Here is a 19,517-nt window from a genome sequence, read left to right as displayed (position 1 = left end):
TTTTGCATTATTTTTCTCTGTTTGTATTGTTCATTTTTAGGCTCATTGTATATTTCCATATTTTTAAATGTTCAGTATGTGTTTTAATTTATTCCACATCGCAGATTCTTCTCCATTTCTATTCTATGACATTATTATCATTATAATAGTATATATATATATATATATATATATATATATGTATATATGTATATATTACTATAGTGTTATTGCAAACTATGAGCCAATTTCGCTGAGAGAAGGAGTAATGCGTTTGTCTATCTGTCCCTATCCCTCCTTCCTCTCCTCCATCTCCCAGGACGTGCTCTGTCTTGCCCTCTCCCTCCACCCGTCAGGGTTTTTGGGAAGAAGCCGCAGACGAAAGTAGAATTCCAGGGATTCCTCCTCGTCGGACTAAACATCGGACTCCGGAAGACAAACGTAGTGCGTCCAAAGGAAGTATAAACAGATAGAAATATCTGGGGAAATAGTCCTTGATGTCCTGAAAATCCAAAAAGGAGAAAAAGTGCTGACTGTCCCTCAAGTTTTAATCGTCCTAGAAGCACTAAAGGTCCAAAATTCTAAAAGGTCCTTAAAGTCCAAAAAGTCAGACCCGTCCCAAAGGTCCCTGAAGTTTTAACTTTTAAACTTTACATTTTTACATTACATTTAGTCATTTATCAGATGCTTTTATCCAAAGCGACTTACAATTGTTCAAACACCGACAGACGCAGCCATCAGGAGCAATGAGGGGTTAAGTGTCTTGCTCAAGGACACTACAGCATGCTAGCAGGAGGAGCCTGGGATCCAACCAGCAACCTTTACATCACTAGACCACCAGCTCTACCTCCTGAGCTACCATCCCCTGCTTTAGGGGACAACCTTACGGACTGTTTGGACTTTTCAACCTTACGGACTGTTTGGACTTTTCAAACTTTAGGTTTTAAAAGTCAAAACAGTCCATAAGGTTTTAAAAGTCCAAAAGGTCCCTAAAGTTTTAAGTCCAAACAGTCTGTAAAGTTTGAAAAGTCCAAACAGTCCCTAAAGTTTAAAGGTTAAAACTTTACGGACCCTTTGGACTTTTGAAACTTTAGGGACTGTTTGGACTTTTCAAACTTTAGGTTTTAAAAGTCCAAACAGTCCATAAGGTTTTAACAGTTCAAACAGTCCCTAAAGTTTGAAAAGTCCAAAGGGTCCGTAAAGTTTTAACTTTTTAACTTTAGGGACTTTTTGGACTTTTCAAACTTTAGGTTTTAAAAGTCCAAAGAGTCCCTAAAGTTTGAAAAGTCCAAAAGGTCCCAAAAGTTTTAACAGTTTTAGAAGTACTAGAGGTCCAAAATTCCAAAATGTCCTTCAAGTCAAAGAGTCCTAACAGTCCACAAGGTCCCTCAAGTCTGAAAAGTCCAAAAGCTTCCAGAACATCAACAAGAACCTCAACAGAACCTCACATGTCCGTGTTACAGCTTCCTGTGTGGTTCTGAAGCTTTGTTTCCAGAGTGTTTCGAGCAACTTGGTGTTTGTGTGTGTGTGTGTGTGTGTGTGTGTGTGTGTGTATGTGTGTGTGTGTGTGTGTGTGTGTGTGTGTGTGTGTGTATGTGTGTATGTGTGTGTGTGCGTGCGTGCGAGCGTGCGTGTGTGTGTGGGTCAATCGGACTGATCAGCTCCGCGCATGTCCCTCCTCTGCGCCCCAAACTTCCCCAAACTTCCCCAAACTTCCCCAAACTTTCCCAAACCTCCCCTCCCTCGGCCGCGCGGGGCAGGAGGCGCGGGGAGCGGTGCCCGGGTGGCGGCCGCCGCCTCCGGGCACGGAATCAACAACAACCCGCCCTTAAAAAACAACGGAGCGCAGCCATGTTTTACTACCGACGACAGCGGCGGCGGCAGCGGCGGCGCTGCTGGGGCGGCGCGGCGGGTTGCCAGGTCTGCAGGAAGGACGCTGCAAGCCCCGCACACCAACGCGCCTCCCGCTCAACGCAGCAGGAGTCGACGCGGCGTTGGTTGTTGTTGTTGTTGTTGTTGTTGTTGTTGTTGTCGTTGTTGTTGTTGTTGTTTATTTCAAGGCACTCTGAGGTGAACTTACCGAGCAGCTCGTCGGGGAAATCCTCTTTGTCCTCCGTCATGTTTGGATGGAGGGATGAAGGACGGGAGGGAGAGGGAGAGGCGCGGAAGGGAAGGAAGGAAGGAAGGAAGGGGAGCGAAGGAATGAAAAGAAGGTGTGGTCCTCCACCTCCACCTCCACCTCCACCTCCACCTCCACCCCACCCCCGCTTCTACCTGAGGAGCCGATCCGAGCCCCCCAGGTGCATTCTCTCTCTCTCTCTGTCTCTCTCTCTGTCTCTCTGTCTGTCTCTCTCTCTCTCTCTCTCTGTCTCTCTCTCTCTCTGTCTCTCTGTCTGTCTCTCTCTCTCTCTCTCTCTCTCTGTCTCTCTCTCTCTGTCTCTCTCTCTGTCTCTCTGTCTGTCTCTCTCTCTCTCTCTCTGTCTCTCTGTCTGTCTCTCTCTCTCTCTCTCTCTCTCTCTGTCTCTCTCTCTCTCTCTCTCTGTCTCTCTGTCTCTCTGTCTCTCTGTCTGTCTCTCTCTCTCTCTCTCTCTCTCTCTCTGAGTGATTGGAGGCGTGAGCGAGCGGAGCGTGTGAGCGTTTGGTAGAGTGAGTGATTTTTCTCTCTAACTTTTTCTATCAATTGTATGTTTATAATTATTTGTTGGTGACGGGTTTAGTTTTTTGTTGATTGTAGGGTGTGCGCACAGCGGGTGGGGGTGGTGGTGGTAGTGGTGGTGGTGGTGGTGCGGGTCCGCAACCATGTCGGACCTCACCAAGCTAACGAGGAAGCACGGCATTAAGTTGCCCGTGTCTTCCTCGGTCTCGGTGGAGGACTGCAGCCTGGCGGTGGGGAAGGCTGTCGGCTACAGCAGCGTTGTGTCCGCAGCGAGGATGAACAGCGCGGTGGTCATCTTCCTGGATGGCGTAGACAAGGTGAACGCGGTGGTGGCGAGCGGCGTTACGGTGAACAAAATGTTTGTTCCCGTCCTGCCTCTCTCCACACCGGCGAAGAGGGTGAATTTGGCGAATGTTCCGCCGTTTATTAAAGATGAGACCCTCACTAAGGAACTGGCGAGGCACGGGAAGGTGGTGTCGCCAGTTAAAAAAGTCCCGTCGGGGTGCAAGTCGCCGCTGCTCAAGCATGTGGTGTCGCACAGGAGGCACGTCCTGATGGTGTTGAACAACAGGGATGCGGAGTTAAACGTAGCTTTTAAAATCAGGGCGGATGAGTTTGACTACGTGGTGTTTGTCAACACTGACACCACCAAGTGCTTTGGGTGCGGTGGGGAGGGACACCAGGTCAGGGCATGTCCAGGTAAGAAGGCAGGCGGCGAGACAGGTGAGGGGCAGAAGGGTGGACAGGACAAGGAGGGAGCACAGGAGGGGGCAGGTGAGGGTCAGAAAGGGGAAAAGCAGGCGAAGGTGGGGGCACAGGAGGGAGCAGGTGAGGGTCAGAAAGGGGAAAAGCAGGCGAAGGTGGGGGCACAGGAGGAGGCGGGGGAGGGCCAGGAGGAAGGAGGGGAAAAGCAGGTGAAGGTGGGGGCACAGGGAGAGGCAGGTGAGGGCCAAATGGAGGCAGGGGAAAGACAGGTGGAGGTGGGGGCACAGGGGGAGACAGGTGGAGGGCGGAAAGGAAAGGAGAAGAAACAGGTGAAGGTGGGGGCACAGGAGGGGGCGGGCGAGGGGCAGGGGAAAAAAAAGGAGGGGGGGGAGGGGAATGTGGAGCCGCAGGAGGGAACGGGTGGAGGTAGACAGCGCAGCCAGGTGAGCGTGGAGACACGGGGGGAGGCAGGCGAGGGTCTGCAAAGAAGGCAGGTAAGGGTGGGAGGACAGGAGGGGAAGGAGGAGGGTCCGGAAGACAGGCAGGTGGGTGCGGGGGGACAGGAGGGGACTGGTGAGGGAAAGGAAGCTACGGAACAAAGTCAAAGGAGTGCAGGTGACGTAGCTAGGGAGGAGGAGGCACTGGAAGGAAGTGACTTTGAGATGGGGGATGAGGACGATCGGGTGAGAGTCCCCCGGCTCAAAAGAAAGTCCAACAAAATGGCAGGAGACTCTCAGGCGAAGAGAGGGACAGCAAGCCAGGGGAAGGCAAGTCAGGAGGTGGAGCAGGGAGGCTCGGAGTCAGAGTCCTGGATGGAGGAGGACTCTGCTGCAGACAGTGAGGGGCAGGTTTTTCTCGGCGTAAAGAAGAAAAAGGGCAAAAAAAGCTACAGTGTGGGCAAAATAAAAGCGTTTCTGCACAGGACGAAGAATGTGAAAGGGATTAAGGTGGAGGATTTTTTCTCAGACAAGGAGTTGCTGGCGAACGCGGCCCAGCAACAGATGAGGAGCAAGGGGAGAGGAGGGTTCACGGACCAGGAGGTGTACAGGTTAAAGAAAATAGTGCAGAAGATCAGGAAGGAGCTGAACAACGGAGAGGATGGGGAGGAGGTGGAGGTGGGCGCTGCTGTTCGGGCTGTTTCCCTTTTCCGTTGCAATGAGTGACTTTAACATCAGCACGCTGAACGCGAATGGGGCCAGAGACGCAGCTAAGAGGTCTCTGCTGTATGAGCTGATGGAGCAGAAGAGGCTGGATGTGCTGTTGGTGCAGGAGACCCACAGTGACTCTGGCAATGAGGCTGACTGGAAGAGGGAGTGGGGGGGGGAGGTGGTGCTAAGCCACAAGAGCACCACCAGCGGTGGGGTGGCTCTTCTCTTTTCTAAGAGCTTTGCCCCAGCATCCTTTGAGGTGGAGGAGGTGGTGGAGGGCAGACTGATGGTGGTGAGGGCAGCATTTGAGCATCATAAGTTTGTCTTTATAAATGTGTACGCTCCCACCACAGGACCACACAGAGTCACTTTTTTGCAAGTTTTAAATGGGGTTTTAAGCAAAGCTCGTACTGGGGAGTTTTTGTTTCTAGGAGGTGACTTTAACTGCACCGAGAACGACCTGTTAGACAGGAACCACTGTGAGCCTCACAGAGCATCGCAGAACGCGATGAGGCTGCTCTCAAGCGAGAACGAGCTAACGGACGTGTGGAGGAGAACCAACGGGGATGAAAGACAGTACACCTGGGTGCACTGCAGAGGCACCTCTTTATCGTTGGCCAGACTAGACCGGTTTTACTGTTTTAAGCACCATTTTAACATTTTTAAGGAATGTAGAATGGTGCCTGTTGGTTTTACCGATCACTCCCTGGTTGTTTGCCGTGTTTTTATCGCCAATGTAAAGCCCAAAAGCGCATATTGGCATTTTAACACCACCCTACTATGTGACTCCAACTTTAAAGATGCTTTTAGGTTTTTTTGGGAAGGTTTTAGAGACAGAAAGCAGGAGTTTATTTCCTTAAGACTGTGGTGGGACTATGGGAAGAGGGAGATAGAGCAGCTCTGTCGACAGTATACTCTCAATGTCACACGGGACATCACCAGATCTATGAGGGATCTGGAGACTGACATTGTGGAGTTACAGGGTGTAGTGGAACCCACTGGGAATCGAGATCACATTAAGGACCTCAAGTCTAAAAGAGCTGCTCTTGCGGACCTACTAGGCACCAAGGCGCAGGGGGCGCTGGTCCGCTCTCGCTTCCAGAGCGCAGCACTGATGGACGCACCATCTAGTTTCTTTTTTAGCCTGGAGAAGAGCAACGGGCAGAGCAGGTTTATCCACGCCCTGAGATCAGACACAGGACAGGAGCTCAGGAGGCCGGAGGAGATCCGGACGAGAGCCGTGGACTTTTACACAGAGCTGTACAGAAGTGAGTACGAGGAGCAAAAAGAACTGTTTTACTCCTTTTGTGGGAATTTGCCCAGGGTCCCGGAAGATGTCAGTGCGGTGCTGGGGGAACCTCTGACCCTGCAGGATCTTTCCACGGCCCTGCAGAGCATGAAGGGGGGTAAGGCCCCTGGCATCGACGGGATTCCTGCGGAGTTTTACAAAGAGTTCTGGGAGGAGTTACGGGAGGACCTTTTAATGGTTTTTAATGAAGTTTTTAAAGATAAGTTATTGCCAGTCAGCTGCAGGAGGGCAGTCATCACTCTCCTACCCAAGAAAGGAGACCTGCAGGAGATCAAGAACTGGCGTCCTGTGTCCCTTCTGTGCACGGACTATAAAATCCTGTCGAGGGCGCTGGCCAACAGGCTGAGGGAGGTGATGGACCTGGTCGTCCATCAGGACCAAACTTACTGTGTGCCTGGTAGGTCCATTCTGGACAATGTGTCCCTAATTCGGGATATTTTGGACGTCTCTAGTTCTCTGGGCATTGAAACTGGGCTCATTTCGCTAGACCAGGAAAAGGCGTTTGACCGGGTTGAGCACCCTTACCTCTGGAAAACTCTGGAGGCTTTTGGCCTCAGCCCTGGTCTGATAGCCATGATCCAGGTTTTGTACCAGGACATCGAGAGTATACTGAAGATTAATGGAGGGCTGAGCGGCCCTTTTAAAGTGCGTAGAGGGGTGAGACAGGGCTGCCCCCTCTCAGGGATGTTGTACTCTCTGGCCATAGAACCATTGCTGTGTCAATTAAGGACGAACATCGAGGGTGTGTTTCTAAACGGTCTCGAGAGAAGCCACATTCTATCAGCCTATGCGGACGACGTCATTGTCTTAATAAAGAAACAGGACGAAATCAGCAAACTGGAGGGGATCGTCAGGGACTTTGGGCTGCTATCAGCAGCGAAAGTCAACTGGGGCAAAAGCGAAGCGCTGGCTGTGGGCGGATGGAGGGGGGGACTCTTAAAACTGCCAGGAGGCTTACGGTGGCGAAGGGATGGGTTAAAGTATCTGGGAGTGTTTTTAGGGAGCGAAAGTGTGGTGGGGAAGAATTGGGAAGGACTGCTAGGAAAGATACAGGGCAAGCTAAGAAAATGGAGGTGGGCACTGCCACAGCTGTCCTATAGGGGCAGGACGCTCATTATTAACAACCTGGTGGCCTCACAGCTGTGGCACAGAGTGGCCTGTGTCCAACCACCAGACCTGCTAGTTAGGAAGATACAGGCCGAGCTGATAGACTTCTTTTGGGGGCGGAATTTCCACTGGGTCAGGAAGGAAAGGGTCTTTCTGCCTAAAGAGGAAGGGGGGCACGGTGTGGTGGACATCAAAAGCAGAGTGGCAACTTTTAGGTTACAGTTTGTGCAGAAGTTGTTAACGGGGTACTTTAACGTTTGGAAGGACGTGGCGGGCTTGGTCTTAAAGAGGACTGGGAGGATGGGACTTGACCGATCGTTGTTTCTAATGGACACGAGTCTTCTAAACAAGTCGGGCTTACCCCGTTTTTATCAGGAGCTTTTTAAAGCATGGGGGTTATTTAAGAACAGGAAAAGGGAGGCCGCAGATTCCCTCCACTGGCTCCTGGAGGAGCCGGTGATCGGAGGAGCCAGGCTGGATGTGCAGGACGGGGCCACTCCAGGACTGAGGAGCATCCTGAGGGAGGCGGGGGTCCTGACCCTGAGGCAGGTGGTGGCGGCGGCGGGGAGCGACCTGCAGGACGGCGAGGCCATGGCGGAGCGGCTGGGGGTGAGGTCCACCAGGATCGTACACCTGGTGCTCAAGCGGTGGAGGGAGACGCTCACGGAGGAGGAGCTGGCCCTGCTGAAGGAGTACGGCGAAGGCGCGGAGGAGCCAAACTCGGAGGATCCCTTCCCGGAGATGACCCTGACCCCCAACCTGGAGGGGTCCTCCGGGAAGCTGCTGCACAGGGCACGTTATGCAGAACTGGACCTGCACACAGCCAGCGGGAAGGCTTTTTACAAAGAGTGTGTGGTTGTTTTAAATAGGAAGGGACTGGAGGGGCGGCAGGACACTGTCTGGAGGGGACGGCTCCAGATGGGGGGACAGGAGGAGCCGTGTTGGAGGAGCTTTTACAAAGCTCCCTCCAAGAAAAGGACGGGGGACCTCCAATGGAGGGTCCTACATGGAGCCATAGCTGTCAACAGCTTTGTTTCTGTTTTTAATCCCACGGTCGCAAATGAATGTCCATTCTGCAAACTGCCAGAGTCCGTGTTTCACTGTTTTGCAGAGTGCGACAGACTCTTAGAGCTTTTTAGTCTTTTGAAGGAAAGTTTTAAGCTCTTCAAGGAGGAGTGGTCCAGAAACTGTTTTATTTTTGGGGCTAGATACTACAGGGCCAACGCAGAGAAATGGCGACTGCTTAATTTTCTAGTAGGGGAAGCGAAGATGGCCATCTACCTCACGAGGAGGAACAAACTGAGGGGAAAGGAGAGTGTTTTAGGAAGAGTGTTTGTAGCGTTGGTCAGGGCCAGAGTCTTGATTGATTTTAACTTTCACAGACTGATGAAGAGTCTGGACGTCTTCATCAAACTGTGGTGTTTTAATGATGCCATCTGTTCCCTGGTGGAGGACGACCTGTGCTTCCAGTCTGTTTTTAACGTGTAGGACTCTGTTAGTGAACCAAGTGTGTTTGTTGTATTGTCTGTAACTGTGAACTAGAGAAAATGTTAAAATAAAGATGCTTTAAAAATCAAAAAAAAATCTCTCTCTGTCTCTCTCTCTCTCTCTGTCTCTCTGTCTCTCTGTCTGTCTCTCTCTCTCTCTCTCTCTCTGTCTCTCTCTCTCTCTGTCTCTCTCTCTGTCTCTCTCTCTCTGTCTGTCTCTCTGTCTCTCTCTCTGTCTCTCTCTCTCTGTCTGTCTCTCTGTCTCTCTCTCTGTCTCCTCCCACAAAGAAAAGACAAAAAAGTTTAAAAGAAGAAGAGGAATAAAACGTCTTTCTCCTGCTCCGTGGAGCCTCCCCCCGGGGCCCCGTCCCGCCGCCCCCGGGGCCCCGTCCCGCCGCCCCCGGGGCCCCGTCCCGCCGGCGGCCGAAAAACAAGCCCCGGTTCCTGGACTCCAGAGTCCGGACCAGGAAGACGCTCTGGAGACTTGGAGACTGGTGGCAGCTATGGGGAACAACATCCAATAATACCTAATAATAATAATACTAACCAATAATAATAATAATAATAACCAATAATAACCAATAATAGCAATAATAATAATAACCAATAATAAACAATAATAAACAATAATAATAATAATAATTATATTATCTAATAATACAAAAAAGCAATAATACTTAATAATGATAATACCTCATAATAATACTAACCAATAATAATAATAATAATAATAATAATAACCAATTATAATAATAATAATTATTATTACATTATCTAATAATGCTAAAAAGAATAATACTTAATAATGATAATAACGTATAATAATAATAATAATAATAAACTGTATTGCCTTATAATATTACTACTACTAATAATAATAATAACAATAATAATATAATGGATAATAATATCCAATAAAAAAATATTACCTCATAATAATAACAAATAATAACACGAATACCTAAAAATAATAATGATACCTAATAATCATTTAAAAAACAATATTACCTAATAATATTACTAACGAATTTTAATCACAACAATAATAATAATAATAATAGCTAATAATAATATCTCAAAATATTAATAAGACATAATAAAAAACAACGATTACCTAAAATTCATAATAAATACACAATTATACCTAATAATAATAATAATAATAATACCACCTATTAATAAAAAAAACAAATTATAATAATACCTCATAAAAACAATAATACCTAATAATAATAATAATTCCTAACTACAATAATGCCTAATAATATTGAAAATCAATAATACCTCTTAATTATAATTACTGATAACGATAATACATTATAATAATGAAAAACAATAATAACTTATAATAAGAATAATAATAATAATAATAATACCTCATAATAATAATACCTAATAATAATAATATATATTCCTAATTCCTATTGATATAAAACCAGGGAAAACCCACGAATTGCCTCTTACATTTTATTTATTGAGTCAAAGCTATTTATGCATTTTATAATGTCACTTTGAAATCATTAAGTCAAGTTCAAATATTTCCAAAACACCTCGATTTGTGTTTTTGTTTATGGAATCAGCAACTCCTGTCACCACTTTATTCATCTCCGTGTATTTATTTATTTTTGTTCATGGAAGTGTTATATTTCAAGGCATTTATTGTATTGAAATATTATATTAATAATACATCAATTTATTATATTATGCTATATTATTGTGATGCTTTTAAACATAGTCTTTGTTCAAGTTAAATGTCGATGGATCTTTTAAATTGTTCTTATTTATTTCGGTAAAGGTTTTGAGATCTCGGAAGTTAAATTAGCTCTATTTCTATCACAAAAATAATATTCATTACTGAGATCAAAATTGAAATCATATTTTTCTGATTAAATGCCATGCGATTTAGCAATTTAGCCCACTCATCTGGTCTAGGTATTATTGGAACTTGGCGATCATCTTTAATATGAATTATTGAATAAATCACCTTTTTTTTTTCTCTCTCTTAGTGCTACTATAATGTCCTCTGCTGTCCACACCCTGGAACTACCACAATAATGTCATAAAAACTATGATCACATTATATTATAACGCCTGCCTTCCTTCTAATGTAGTAGTGCAGTCATCGTGCAGCAGTATTGTGGTAGTACTTCATGCTCATAGTCACGAAAATGGATCTATTGAATCTTGTCCCGGAGCTTGATTGCCCGGCTTATTTCGTACCGCACAAAACGAAATTTAAACCAATTAGAGGAGAATCTTTATTTGTCACACGGCACACACCACAACACGTGGCCATGGATGTATTAATATGTAGAACTTGTTTTGACTCTGGATACTGGTTTCTCGCTTTCTCTGAGTGGTCTATTAAATTCGAGGTTGGGTGAGAAAAGGGACAGAGTCACACCCTCAGTACGACTTTCCTTCACAGATACAATTTAACTGGGTTTAAATGTCAGCGTTTGCACACCTGGCTGGAAATTTGAATGTACCCATCAGCCAGTGCGGTAAAAATGTCCATGCTAACAGCGAGCTCCACCCATCAGAGATGATGCTGTCACACTTTAAGATTTTGGGTAGTGTCGTACTTCTCGATGACATCATGAATAAAACATGTTTTTTCTTAAATTACGGTTGATATCATAATGACTTGTGCCTTTTACAGAAAGAAAAACTAATTATTTTAGACAATGCGTAATATTTACGCAATTATTTGCTGACTGACTGACTGACTGCTGACTGACTGCTGATTGACTGACTGCTGACTGGCTGCTGACTGACTGACTGACTCCTGACTGGCTGCTGACTGACTGACTGCTGACTGGCTGCTGACTGACTGACTTCTGATTGACTGACTGACTGACTGACTCTTGACTGGCTGCTGACTGACTGACTGCTGACTGGCTGCTGACTGACTGACTCCTGACTGGCTGCTGACTGACTGACTTCTGATTGACTGACTCCTGACTGGCTGCTGACTGACTGACTGCTGACTGGCTGCTGACTGACTGACTTCTGATTGACTGACTGGCTGCTGACTGACTGACTTCTGATTGACTGACTGACTGACTGACTGCTGACTGGCTGCTGACTGACTGACTGACTCCTGACTGGCTGCTGACTGACTGACTTCTGATTGACTGACTGACTGACTGACTCCTGACTGGCTGCTGACTGACTGACTGCTGACTGGCTGCTGACTGACTGACTTCTGATTGACTGACTGACTGACTGGCTGCTGACTGACTGACTTCTGATTGACTGACTGACTGACTGACTGCTGACTGGCTGCTGACTGACTGACTGACTCCTGACTGGCTGCTGACTGACTTACTTCTGATTGACTGACTGACTGACTGACTCCTGACTGGCTGCTGACTGACTAACTGCTGACTGGCTGCTGACTGGCTGCTGACTGACTGACTTCTGATTGACTGACTGACTGACTGACTCTTGACTGGCTGCTGACTGACTGACTGCTGACTGGCTGCTGACTGACTGACTCCTGGCTGGCTGCTGACTGACTGACTTCTGATTGACTGACTGACTGCTGACTGACTGACTTCTGATTGACTGACTGACTGACTGACTGCTGACTGGCTGCTGACTGACTGACTGACTCCTGACTGGCTGCTGACTGACTGACTGACTGACTGGCTGCTGACTGACTGACTGACTGACTGACTCCTGACTGGCTGCTGACTGACTGACTGACTCCTGACTGACTGACTGACTGACTGACTGCTGACTGGCTGCTGACTGACTGACTGACTCCTGACTGACTGACTGACTGACTGACTTCTGATTGACTGACTGACTGGCCGCCGACGCGCCCACTGCAAATTTCCACGGTGGTATCTGGATGTAGTGGGTCGATAGTCCATACAAGTTTTGGATCTGACGATGGCTGCTGCTATCTTGGAGCAGTGGTAAGTAGATGTAGTGGTAAGTAGATGTAGTGGTAAGTAGATGTAGTGGTAAGTAGATGTAGTGGTAAGTAGATGTAGTGGTTAGTAGATGTAGTGGTAAGTACATGCAGTGGTAAGTAGATGTAGTGGTAAGTAGATGTAGTGGTAAGCAGATGTAGTGGTAAGTAGATGCAGTGGTAAGAAGATTCAGTGGTAAGTAGATTTAGTGGTAAGTAGATTTGGTGGTAAGTAGATTTGGTGGTAAGTAGATGTAGTGGTAAGTAGATTTGGTGGTAAGTAGATGTAGTGATAAGTAGATGTAGTGGTAAGTTGATGTAGTGGTAAGTAGATGCAGTGGTAAGTAGATTCAGTGGTAAGTAGATTCAGTGGTAAGTAGATTTGGTGGTAAGTAGATTTGGTGGTAAGTAGATGTAGTGGTAAGTAGATTCAGTGGTAAGTAGATTCAGTGGTAAGTAGATTCAGTGGTAAGTAGATTTGGTGGTAAGTAGATTTGGTGGTAAGTAGATGTAGTGGTAAGTAGATGCAGTGGTAAGTAGATGTAGTGGTAAGTAGATGCAGTGGTAAGTAAATGCAGTGGTAAGTAGATGTAGTGGTAAGTAGATGCAGTGGTAAGTAGATGTAGTGGTAAGTAGATGCAGTGGTAAGTAGATGCAGTGGTAAGTAGATGTAGTGGTAAGTAGATGCAGTGGTAAGTAGATGTAGTGGTAAGAAGATGCAGTGGTAAGTAGATGCAGTGGTAAGTAGATGTAGTGGTAAGTAGATGTAGTGGTAAGTACATGCAGTGGTAAGTAGATGTAGTGGTAAGTAGATGTAGTGGTAAGTAGATGCAGTGGTAAGAAGATTCAGTGGTATGTAGATTCAGTGGTAAGTAGATTTGGTGGTAAGTAGATGTAGTGGTAAGTAGATTTGGTGGTAAGTAGATGTAGTGGTAAGTAGATTTGGTGGTAAGTAGATGTAGTGGTAAGTAGATGTAGTGGTAAGTAGATTTGGTGGTAAGTAGATGTAGTGGTAAGTAGATTTGGTGGTAAGTAGATGTAGTGGTAAGTAGATTTGGTGGTAAGTAGATGTAGTGGTAAGTAGATGTAGTGGTAAGTAGATGCAGTGGTAAGTAGATGTAGTGATAAGTAGATGTAGTGGTAAGTAGATGCAGTGGTAAGTAGATGTAGTGGTAAGTAGATGTAGTGGTAAGTAGATGCAGTGGTAAGTAGATGTAGTGGTAAGTAGATGTAGTGGTAAGTAGATGTAGTGATAAGTAGATGTAGTGGTAAGTAGATGCAGTGGTAAGTAGATGTAGTGGTAAGTAGATGTAGTGGTAAGTAGATGCAGTGGTAAGTAGATGTAGTGGTAAGTAGATGTAGTGGTAAGTACATGCAGTGGTAAGTAGATGTAGTGGTAAGTAGATGTAGTGGTAAGTACATGCAGTGGTAAGTAGATGTAGTGGTAAGTACATGCAGTGGTAAGTAGATGTAGTGGTAAGTAGATGTAGTGGTAAGTAGAAGCAGTGGTAAGTAGATGTAGTGGTAAGTAGATGTAGTGGTAAGTAGATTCAGTGGTAAGTAGATGTAGTGGTAAGTAGATGTAGTGGTAAGTAGATGTAGTGGTAAGTACATGCAGTGGTAAGTACATGCAGTGGTAAGTAGATGTAGTGGTAAGTAGATGTAGTGGTAAGTAGATGTAGTGGTAAGTACATGCAGTGGTTAGTACATGCAGTGGTAAGTAGATGTAGTGGTAAGTAGATGTAGTGGTAAGTAGATTCAGTGGTAAGTAGATGTAGTGATAAGTAGATGTAGTGGTAAGTAGATGTAGTGGGAAGTAGATGTAGTGGTAAGTAGATGTAGTGGTAAGTACATGCAGTGGTAAGTAGATGTAGTGGTAAATAGATGTAGTGGTAAGTAGATGCAGTGGTAAGTAGATGTAGTGGTAAGTAGATGTAGTGATACTTAGATGTAGTGGTAAGTAGATGTAGTGGTAAGTAGATTCAGTGGTAAGTAGATTCAGTGGTAAGTAGATTCAGTGGTAAGTAGATTTGGTGGTAAGTAGATTTGGTGGTAAGTAGATTTGGTGGTAAGTAGATTTGGTGGTAAGCAGATGTAGTGGTAAGTAGATTCAGTGGTAAGTAGATTCAGTGGTAAGTAGATTCAGTGGTAAGTAGATTTGGTGGTAAGTAGATTTGGTGGTAAGTAGATTTGGTGGTAAGTAGATTTGGTGGTAAGTAGATGTAGTGGTAAGTAGATGCAGTGGTAAGTAGATGTAGTGGTAAGTAGATGCAGTGGTAAGTAGAGGTAGTGGTAAGTAGATGTAGTGGTAAGTACATGCAGTGGTAAGTAGATGTAGTGGTAAGCAGATGTAGTGGTAAGTAGATGCAGTGGTAAGAAGATTCAGTGGTATGTAGATTCAGTGGTAAGTAGATTTGGTGGTAAGTAGATTTGGTGGTAAGTAGATGTAGTGGTAAGTAGATTTGGTGGTAAGTAGATGTAGTGGTAAGTAGATGTAGTGGTAAGTTGATGTAGTGGTAAGTAGATGCAGTGGTAAGTAGATTCAGTGGTAAGTAGATTCAGTGGTAAGTAGATTTGGTGGTAAGTAGATTTGGTGGTAAGTAGATGTAGTGGTAAGTAGATGCAGTGGTAAGTAGATGCAGTGGTAAGTAGATGTAGTGGTAAGTAGATGCAGTGGTAAGTAGATGTAGTGGTAAGTAGATGTAGTGGTAAGTAGATGTAGTGGTAAGTAGATGCAGTGGTAAGAAGATTCAGTGGTATGTAGATTCAGTGGTAAGTAGATTTGGTGGTAAGTAGATTTGGTGGTAAGTAGATGTAGTGGTAAGTAGATTTGGTGGTAAGTAGATGTAGTGGTAAGTAGATGTAGTGATAAGTAGATGTAGTGGTAAGTAGATGTAGTGGTAAGTAGATGCAGTGGTAAGTAGATGTAGTGTTAAAGTAGATGTAGTGGTAAGTAGATGCAGTGGTAAGTAGATGTAGTGGTAAGTAGATGCAGTGGTAAGTAGATGCAGTGGTAAGTAGATTTAGTGGTAAGTAGATGCAGTGGTAAGTACATGCAGTGGTAAGTAGATGCAATGGTAAGTAGATTCAGTGTTAAGTAGATTTGGTGGTAAGTAGATTTGGTGGTGTGTAGATTTGGTGGTAAGTAGATGTAGTGGTAAGTAGATGCAGTGGTAAGTAGATGCAGTGGTAGGTAGATGTAGTAGTAAGTAGATGCAATGGTAAGTAGATTCAGTGTTAAGTAGATTTGGTGGTAAGTAGATTTGGTGGTAAGTAGATGCAGTGGTGTGTAGATTTGGTGGTAAGTAGATGTAGTGGTAAGTAGATGCAGTGGTAAGTAGATGCAGTGGTAAGTAGATGTAGTGGTAAGTAGATGCAGTGATAAGTAGATGTAGTGGTAAGTAAATGTAGTGGTAAGTAGATGTAGTGGTAAGTAGATGTAGTGGTAAGTAGATTCAGTGTTAAGTAGATGTAGTGGTAAGTAGATATAGTGGTAAGTAGATGCAATGGTAAGTAGATTCAGTGTTAAGTAGATTTGGTGGTAAGTAGATTTGGTGGTAAGTAGATTTGGTGGTAAGTAGATGCAGTGGTAAGTAGATGCAGTGGTAAGTAGATGCAGTGGTAGGTAGATGTAGTAGTAAGTAGATGCAATGGTAAGTAGATTCAGTATTAAGTGGATTTGGTGGTAAGTAGATTTGGTGGTAAGTAGATTTGGTGGTAAGTAGATGTAGTGGTAAGTAGATGCAGTGGTAAGTAGATGCAGTGGTAGGTAGATGTAGTAGTAAGTAGATGCAATGGTAAGTAGATTCAGTGTTAAGTGGATTTGGTGGTAAGTAGATTTGGTGGTAAGTAGATGCAGTGGTGTGTAGATTTGGTGGTAAGTAGATTTGGTGGTAAGTAGATGTAGTGGTAAGTAGATGCAGTGGTAAGTAGATGTAGTGGTAAGTAGATGCAGTGGTAAGTAGATGTAGTGGTAAGTACATGCAGTGGTAAGTAGATGTAGTGGTAAGTAGATGCAGTTGTAAGTAGATGCAGTGGTAAGTAGATGCAGTGGTAAGTAGATGTAGTGGTAAGTAGATGTAGTGGTAAGTAGATGTAGTGGTAAGTAGATGCAGTGGTAAGTAGATGTAGTGGTAAGAAGATGTAGTGGTAAGTAGATAAAGTGGTAAGTAGATGTAATGGTAAGTAGATGCAGTGGTACGTACATGCAGTGGTAAGTAGATTTAGTGGTAAGTAGATTTGGTGGTAAGTAGATTCAGTGGTAAGTAGATTCAGTGGTAAGTAGATTCAGTGGTAAGTAGATGTAGTGGTAAGTAGATGTAGTGGTAAGTAGATGCAGTGGTAAGTAGATGTAGTGGTAAGTAGATGTAGTGGTAAGTAGATGCAGTGGTAAGTAGATGCAGTGGTAAGTAGATGTAGTGGTAAGTAGATGCAGTGGTAAGTACATGCAGTGGTAAATAGATGTAGTGGTAAGTAGATGTAGTGGTAAGTAGATGTAGTGGTAAGTAGATGTAGTGGTAAGTAGATGCAGTGGTAAGTAGATGTAGTGGTAAGTAGATGTAGTGGTAAGTAGATGCAGTGGTAAGTAGATGCAGTGGTAAGTAGATGTAGTGGTAAGTAGATGCAGTGGTAAGTACATGCAGTGGTAAGTAGATGTAGTGGTAAGTAGATTTGGTGGTAAGTAGATTCAGTGGTAAGTAGATTTGGTGGTAAGTAGATTTGGTGGTAAGTAGATGTAGTGGTAAGTAGATGCAGTGGTAATTAGATGTAGTGGTAAGTAGATGCAGTGGTAAGTAGATGTAGTGGTAAGTAGATGCAGTGGTAAGTAGATGTAGTGGTACGTAGATGCAGTGGTAAGTAGATGCAGTGGTAAGTAGATGCAGTGGTAAGTAGGTGTAGTGGTAAGTAGATGCATTGGTAAGTAGATGCAGTGGTAAGTAGATGTAGTGGTAAGTAGATGCAGTGGTAAGTAGATGTAGTGGTAAGTAGATGCAGTGGTAAGTAGATGTAGTGGTAAGTAGATGCAGTGGTAAGTAGATGCAGTGGTAAGTAGATGTAGTGGTAAGTAGATGTAGTGGTTAGTAGATGCAGTGGTAAGTAGATGCCGTGGTAAGTAGATGTAGTGGTAAGTAGATGTAGTGGTAAGTGGATGCAGTGGTAAGTACATGCAGTGGTAAGTAGATGTAGTGGTAAGTAGATGTAGTGGTAAGTAGATGCAGTGGTAAGTAGATTCAGTGGTAAGTAGATTCAGTGGTAAGTAGATTTGGTGGTAAGTAGATTCAGTGGTAAGTAGATTTGGTGGTAAGTAGATTTGGTGGTAAGTAGATGTAGTGGTAAGTAGATGCAGTGGTAATTAGATGTAGTGGTAAGTAGATGCAGTGGTAAGTAGATGTAGTGGTAAGTAGATGCAGTGGTAAGTAGATGTAGTGGTACGTAGATGCAGTGGTAAGTAGATGCAGTGGTAAGTAGATGCAGTGGTAAGTAGGTGTAGTGGTAAGTAGATGCATTGGTAAGTAGATGCAGTGGTAAGTAGATGTAGTGGTAAGTAGATGCAGTGGTAAGTAGATGTAGTGGTAAGTAGATGCAGTGGTAAGTAGATGTAGTGGTAAGTAGATGCAGTGGTAAGTAGATGCAGTGGTAAGTAGATGTAGTGGTAAGTAGATGTAGTGGTTAGTAGATGCAGTGGTAAGTAGATGCCGTGGTAAGTAGATGTAGTGGTAAGTGGATGCAGTGGTAAGTACATGCAGTGGTAAGTAGATGTAGTGGTAAGTAGATGTAGTGGTAAGTAGATGCAGTGGTAAGTAGATTCAGTGGTAAGTAGATTCAGTGGTAAGTAGATTTGGTGGTAAGTAGATTTGGTGGTAAGTAGATTTGGTGGTAAGTAGATTTGGTGGTAAGTAGATGTAGTGGTAAGTAGATGTAGTGATAAGTAGATGTAGTGGTAAGTAGATGCAGTGGTAAGTAGATGTAGTGGTAAGTAGATGTAGTGGTAAGTAGATGCAGTGGTAAGTAGATGTAGTGGTAAGTAGATGCAGTGGTAAGTAGATGCAGTGGTAAGTAGATGTAGTGGTAAGTAGATGTAGTGGTAAGTAGATGTAGTGGTAAGTAGATGTAGTGGTAAGTAGATGCAGTGGTAAGTAGATGTAGTGGTAAGTAGATTCAGTGTTAAGTAGATTTGGTGGTAAGTAGATTTGGTGGTAAGTAGATTTGGTGGTAAGTAGATGTAGTGGTAAGTAGATGCAGTGGTAAGTAGATGCAGTGGTAAGTAGATGTAGTGGTAAGTAGATGCAGTGGTAAGTAGATGCAGTTGTAAGTAGATGTAGTGGTCAGTAGATGCAGTGGTAAGTAGATGCAGTGGTAAGTAGATGTAGTGGTAAGTAGATGCAGTGGTAAGTAGATGTAGTGGTAAGTAGATGCAGTGGTAAGTAGATGTAGTGGTAAGTAGATGTAGTGGTAAGTAGATGTAGTGGTAAGTAGATGCAGTGGTAAGTAGATGTAGTGGTAAGTAGATGTAGTGGTAAGTAGATGCAGTGGTAAGTAGATGTAATGGTAAGTAGATGCAGTGGTAAGTACATGCAGTGGTAAGTAGATTGAGTGGTAAGTAGATTTGGTGGTAAGTAGATTCAGTGGTAAGTAGATTCAGTGGTAAGTAGATTCAGTGGTAAGTAGATGTAGTGGTAAGTAGATGCAGTGGTAAGTAGATGTAGTGGTAAGTAGATGTAGTGGTAAGTAGATGCAGTGGTAAGTAGATGTAGTGGTAAGTAGATGCAGTGGTAAGTAGATGTAGTGGTAAGTAGATGCAGTGGTAAGTACATGCAGTGGTAAGTAGATGTAGTGGTAAGTAGATGTAGTGGTAAGTAGATGCAGTGGTAAGTACATGCAGTGGTAAGTAGATGTAGTGGTAAGTAGATGCAGTGGTAAGTAGATTCAGTGGTAAGTAGATGCAGTGGTAAGTAGATTCAGTGGTAAGTAGATGTAGTGGTAAGTACATGCAGTGGTAAGTAGATGTAGTGGTAAGTAGATGTAGTGGTAAGTAGATGCAGTGGTAAGTAGATGCAGTGGTAAGTAGATTCAGTGGTAAGTAGATTTGGTGGTAAGTAGATTTGGTGGTAAGTAGATGTAGTGGTAAGTAGATGTAGTGGTAAGTAGATGCAGTGGTAAGTAGATGTAGTGGTAAGTAGATGTAGTGGTAAGTAGATGCAGT

General features: G+C 44.3%; 1 protein-coding gene across 1 annotated transcript in view; it reads right to left on the bottom strand.

The window, feature by feature from the left end:
* The window catches only part of carmil1 (capping protein regulator and myosin 1 linker 1), a 45,161-nt gene extending 42,689 nt beyond the window's left edge, over positions 1–2,472 (bottom strand). The window contains exon 1 of the mRNA XM_080016443.1: positions 2,060–2,472. Coding sequence (XP_079872569.1) covers positions 2,060–2,099 — 40 coding nt within the window. The 5' untranslated portion in view covers positions 2,100–2,472. The remainder of the gene's footprint in view (positions 1–2,059) is intronic.
* Positions 2,473–19,517: the final 17,045 nt, after the last annotated feature.

This window comes from Zeus faber (genome assembly GCF_960531495.2).
Source record: "Zeus faber genome assembly, chromosome: 1".
NCBI lineage: Eukaryota > Metazoa > Chordata > Actinopteri > Zeiformes > Zeidae > Zeus > Zeus faber.
This window is presented reverse-complemented; position numbering and strand designations above follow the sequence as displayed.